General features: G+C 45.0%; 1 protein-coding gene across 1 annotated transcript in view; it reads right to left on the bottom strand.

Moving 5' to 3' along the window:
* Positions 1-2,398: 2,398 nt before the first annotated feature.
* Positions 2,399-5,990, bottom strand: part of epsti1 (epithelial stromal interaction 1) — a gene marked incomplete at its 5' end in the record, with an annotated part of 14,677 nt that continues 11,085 nt past the window's right edge. Inside the window, 2 exons of the mRNA XM_079230540.1 lie at positions 2,399-3,094; positions 5,110-5,300. Coding sequence (XP_079086666.1) covers positions 2,961-3,094; positions 5,110-5,300 — 325 coding nt within the window. The 3' untranslated portion in view covers positions 2,399-2,960. The remainder of the gene's footprint in view (positions 3,095-5,109; positions 5,301-5,990) is intronic.

Raw genomic sequence — 5,990 nt, 5'->3', positions numbered from 1 at the left:
CGGGGGAAACACCCCTCGTGAGGAACACTGAGCAAGAACATTATTAAAACGTAGGGATCCCTGCAGGACAAATACAAAGTGCACATGCAAAGGTGAATGCATGAATGTGATCACATATTAACACGACACAGTATGTACCTGCTCTATGAGCATAATGTAGAGAGGTGGACGACAACTACAGTGTGTGTTCATGCAAAGAAAACACGAGAGCAACTCTATGAAACACACACACACACACACACACACACACACACACAAAGGCCGTTGTGGTTCTTTGCTTCTGCTCACATCATTGTTGTTCCCATCTGACAGATACACAACGACCACGATATCCCTGCTGTGTGGAGTTGTGCAATATCTATACTCTTTTCTTTCTTTTTCTTTTTTTTACGTTTAAGCTACAGTGCATCATTGCAAAAGGCTGACCCCAGTTCCAAGGGATTGCAAGAAACAATCGCTTCTCCCTTATTAACTTTCTGGTCTGATGAGGTGATTCCTGTGACAAGTGTGAACAAACATGAGGTGTCTTTGAAGTTGAAGTTTTGCACTTTTACTTTCCTCTACGTCCGTCCGAGTAACAAATTCAAAAAGGGGATTTCTTTCCAAAATAACTCGGCGAACCTGCTTCCTGGAAACCGGCCTCGGATCTGCCGTCCTGGATCCCAGAGCTGTTTCCATTGGATCTGATTGAACTGTAAGAGATCCACACGGCCTGAGGAGACATCATGCGATACCTTCCCACGCCATGTGCCTCATCAGCTCACGGACAAGCGCTGCACTGTATTGATTAGGCGACGGAGAAGCGGTGTGTCCCCACCTCCACCCACACACTCACACAGCCAGCTCATTTCAAGGTTTTTCCTCTGTACTTGATAGCGCTGCACATCTGAATCTAATGATTCCCCACCCAGGCTGAACTCTACCCGGCAATAACTACATCGCTTTTTGGATTCTTACTTTAGTAACCCACATAAAGCTGCTCTCTTTAAAATGTCATAACACAAAGTGCTGCATAATATGAAAACATCCCAGTATCACATTAGTTATAAATATATGGTCATAATTATTACTATTATACAAATACTATTGAGTAAAGTGTTATTCTTCTGCGGTTTCCCAGAGGAATGTGACCGGTATCGTGTTTCATTAACAATATAGAATGTAATAGTTTGATATTTAGGATTTATTACTTTAGACACATTTTGAAATTGTGGGTTTTCTCCAGACGGCAACCTCCGGGTTTAATAAGTGAAGTGAATGCTGAAGTGCCTTGAATCTGCATTTTTTTTAATCTTCAGGCCAGCAGGGGGCGACTCCTCTGGTTGTATAGAAGTCTGGTTGTATAGAAGTCTATATAAATGACTCTACTTCTCTCTTGATTTATTTACTCAATAAACATTGTAAACATGAGTTTATGTCTCAATCTCTAGTTTCAGTAAATTATGCTCTCAACAGACCATAAAGCAGGGTATGCTTTAGGGCGGGGCTACAAGGTGATTGACAGGTCGCTACCAGCAACAAAATCCAAGATGGCGACGGCCAAAATGCCAAACTCTAGGCTTCCAAACAGCAGTCCACAAACAATGGGTGATGTCACAACGACTACTTTACATATACAATCTGGTTTTCTCCCCTTAGTCTTCATGCTAAGCTAGGCTAATCGCCTTCTGGTTACAGCTACATACTCAAAACGCAGAAATGGTCGTGGTATGCTCCAAAATGTCAATGTTCTTTTAACCCATTCAACACATTAACACAGAACAGTTTCTTCTCTACACCATTATGTCTGTACATTGCACATCTTCTTTCAACTTTATACTGTGAACTTTTGCACACAGAAATTGCAGAGCTTTAATGTTGAAACAGTTTCTATTGTACATACATAGTTTTTTTTTTTTACTGTACATTGTTCTATTCTATATTTATGTTTCTTGACATTTGCACTGCTTGCTTTTATTTTTAATTCTCTCCTATGCCTATTGTTACTCACCAAAACCCCCAAAGGGAAATTCCTTGTATGTGAAAACAAACTTGACTTGAAACATGATTCTGATTACCGGCCCTTGATGCTTTATTTTCTAAGCCCAGATTTGTTTTTTTAAAGAATCGAGCCTCTTCCTAATCTCCAGCGCAAAGACATTTGCTGGATGACATCAGCAGTGAAACGCCTCCTGCATGACTTCATGCCGAAGGAGAAGGGGATTTCTGGTCCCCCGTGTTGAGAGCACCGCCCTTTGTTCTCTGTGGCCTCGGTCAGGTGATAACCATCTCTGCTGCCCGGCCTCAGTGTTGCTATGAGGCTGACATTTAGCAGCTCTGTGCCAACTGCCCACCTGGAAACCCCACCCTGTTCGATTCCCTGCACTGACGAAAGAGGAAGCTTTGACACACAAACTGGGAGAGTTCTCAAGAAGCCGTTTTATTAAAGTCCTCCAAAGCTATTGTGCCCTGCAGAAAATCCCATTTGGACATACAAATCTTTTGTTGTCCTTAAGAATCCTGCAATAGATACATCCCATGCGACTTTGATTATAACACAAACAAAAAGCATCACGTACATGTGTATGTGGATGAGAGCGTTCTTCCATCTGCGCACACTGATTTGATTAAGCGCCCTAAAATATGATCTAAAGATCGTGAGTCATGACGATGACCCGGTGAAAACGAAGATCAGTTCAACTCCTCGTCAGGGCGAAAACCCGACATGACTCACGAGTGCATGCAGACAGATACAAGACAGCGAGCGCTCAATGATTAATGGTATAATCAAAGTCAGATTAAAAGCCGGACATGCTGCTCTGTAGATATATGTTTAATGCAGCATCTACACCCACCACCAAAGTCTTTTCTTTATCATCATGAACGCTGGTTATACATCTTCACTAGGCCCAACCCCCAAAGTGTCAAACTCAATATCAAGGGAGAGACGGTCCTCCCATTAAGCGTGCCGAACATTTAATTCAACGTATGTTCAGTAGCGTGAAGGCCTGCTCGTAATCGCTGTTGCACTGGTCCAGGATGTCCTCCAGGAAGGCCTTGTTGTAGTCAGGAAAGCTGTTCGTCAGTTTCACCAAGGCACAGTCAAATTCAGGATCTGGAAAGCACACAGGAAAGAGATCATCCTCATGGATCCCACGTTATTCCTCATTGTTCCCTTGAGGCCCCTGCTGAAAAGAAGGCTCTTTGATTGTCATAAACGCTCTCATGTGCAGCAGTCGGGACACATGTGTTATTCTTTTTTTGTCGGGGATGAGCTATCTATTCGGTTGAACGTTTGCACACACGATCTGTGAGGCAATCCCCAAAAATGCATTTTGTTTGGTTAAAGAAATCCACTGAAACGAGAAGAAAAAAAGACTGAAAAAAGACTTGAAAGCTCCTCTGTCTGACCACTTTGGCATCTCTTCCCTACAGCTGTATACCACATCGTCCGGAATCAGACGCCCGGCGGTTCTCCCTGCCACAGGCTGGTCCGGCTCAAATGCAGGCCTGGGCGACGGCGAGGGACAAGACGAGAGAGGCCGTCACACGACCGTGCAGGAGATTGGCTCCGGCAGGTAGTGACGGCACGGAAAGATCCCATCAGCGTGTTGGTAAAATACAGACCGGGGCTGGCGGACGCAGCCTGACAGGGAGAGCGAGGATGTTGTGGGATTCCGACATGCAGAATTGTACCCGCAGCGGCAGCGCCAGGATGGAAGGTTTGAGATGCTCTTGGGTAATTTAGCTTGAACCTCTTCACTTGTGAAATGGCCGAGCCTTAGCAGGCAGAGGATGGTTCATAAACTGCACAAGTATTTTACTAACTTGTCCGTTTTAGCATGATCATTTCAACAGACAAGAAAAATGCATGAATTTAATTGGACTTTAACTCACTTTACGAGGATATATCCTGAAAACCTGTGCTTGTGCGTGTGCATCTGTAAATCTGGAGTGCCTACAAAGAAAAGGGCTACTGAAATCAGAGAACAGGTGATTCACATTTTGCTCCACTTCCTATGTCACATAAGGCTCATGGGAAAATATCCCCATGTGAGTATCTCCACAAGTCGTGTGTTTTGAGAACAACATTTGCAAAAGTTGCACCATATTTTTCTCGTACTCCAATCAGAGCCGACTGGGCTTTTTCTCTGGGAGGGTGACTTAAAGAGACAGGCGCTAAAACGGAGCGTTTACAGGCTGATAATATAAATCGTTATATTCTGTAGATATTCTGCATTTCATTATTCTTATGTCTATTAGAGTTCAGGTTGTGCCAGGTCAGTTTAACAAATACTTTCTGTGAGAAGTTTCTGTGAGAACAGTGCGGTTGTCTGTTCCTCAAGGTTCCTCAAGGTTCCTCAAGGTTCCTCAAGGTTCCTCAAGGTTCCACGCTCTGCACCACAACACCCACACCTGTTTACCAGTATGTTGACATTAGGGAAGCAGACTGGTCGTTGCACGTTCCAGCCTTGTGAGAAAAGATGAGGACACGATTCTCCTTCTCTTAGAATTATTAGAGCCAATAGAAATGTTAGATGTTCATGACGGAAAACCGTGTATTAAAGAGCCGAACTTCCGGCTGTTTGTGGTGTTGTTTTTGCCCCAAACATAAGCATGAACCTGAAAAAGAGCATGTCCCCTTTAAGTGCCATAGGAGTTCAGGACTGCCATACATATAAAAAGGTTTAATATTTGGGTTATAACAAGCCATAAAAAGTCAAATAATCAGCTAAATAAATGATAGAATGATGTGCAGCAGCACTAAACTATTAAGAGCAGCAGGTACTAATCCTCCGTTCGGCCTGGGTTCCAGAGAACATTCCTCTCTGATAGACAGGAGCCTAATTACGACAGTATCACTACGTACCACGCATGACTTCCTGCCTACGTGTTTTTAGCATGTGAAGCCTTTGATTCAGCGCAGACTAAACAGACAATCACCGTCCTTCTGAGAAAGGATGAGGTGGGCAACTCTTGTCGCATGTCGGATTTAGGTTCGGTTAACCAGCGTTGAGCCGGACGGAAGAAGAAGAAGAAGAAGAAGAAGAAGAAGAAGAAGAAGAAGAAGAAGAAGAAGAAGAAGAAGAAGAAAAGGCGTGAGAAACAGCTGACAGACTCTCCGCTCACCAGCATCCTCTATCCAGTCCGAGAAGCTCTGATCTGGGATCAGCTGCAGTTGTTGTCCAGGGGTGTTGGACGGCTGGTGTCCAACATACTCAGGCGCCGAAAAGGGACTCTCCCGAACGCCTTCCTCCTTTGTCTCCATCGCGCTGCCCCCGGGTCGACCCTGGAGGTTGTCCAGGAAGGCTTGGTTCACCCTGTCAAGATATAACGAATCAAACTCATGGGTCACATGAAACAAACTAATGCCGTACTTTATAACGCTGCATGCTGGCTGTGATATTATACTATTATACTCAAATATAATGAGGAGGTTATTAAACTGCACACTGAACGTTCAGCGCTCTGGTGTCATTCCACCAGGGTGAAGAAAACAAAGGACTTCGTTATAGGCCTAGGCTTCTTAGGATACACTAAGCTCCTCTTTCCTCTTCTCTCTCTCCTTCTGGATGCATTCACGTCTCTTCAATGCACATTCCTAACTCCACTTCTTCCCGGGAGCCTCTGTGCTTCCTCGCCTTAAGTTTCCATGGATCTGGCTGTCTGGAGCCGGTCCTGCCTCCTGTCTCCTGGATCCTGTCTCCTGCCTCCTGTCTCCTGGATCCTGTCTCCTGCCTCCTGTCTCCTGTCTTCTGCCTCCTGGATCCTGGGTCCTAGGTCCTGCCTCCTGTCTCCTGCCTCCTGCCTCCTGTCTCCTGGATCCTGTCTCCTGCCTCCTGTCTTCTGCCTCCTGGATCCTGGGTCCTGCCTCCTGCCTCCTGTCTGCTACCTCCTGTCTCCTGCCTCCTGTCTCCTGCTATGGCGGCCCTGCTGATGCCCCTCCTCTCAACCTACTTCTGCTTCATTCATAATAATTTCTGTTATATTCATGTAATGTGCTGTAACTC

Source organism: Taurulus bubalis (genome assembly GCF_910589615.1).
Source record: "Taurulus bubalis genome assembly, chromosome: 15".
Taxonomy (NCBI): Eukaryota; Metazoa; Chordata; class Actinopteri; order Perciformes; family Cottidae; genus Taurulus; species Taurulus bubalis.
The sequence above is the reverse complement of the archived record's forward strand: the minus strand, read 5'-3'. Positions and strand labels throughout refer to the sequence as shown.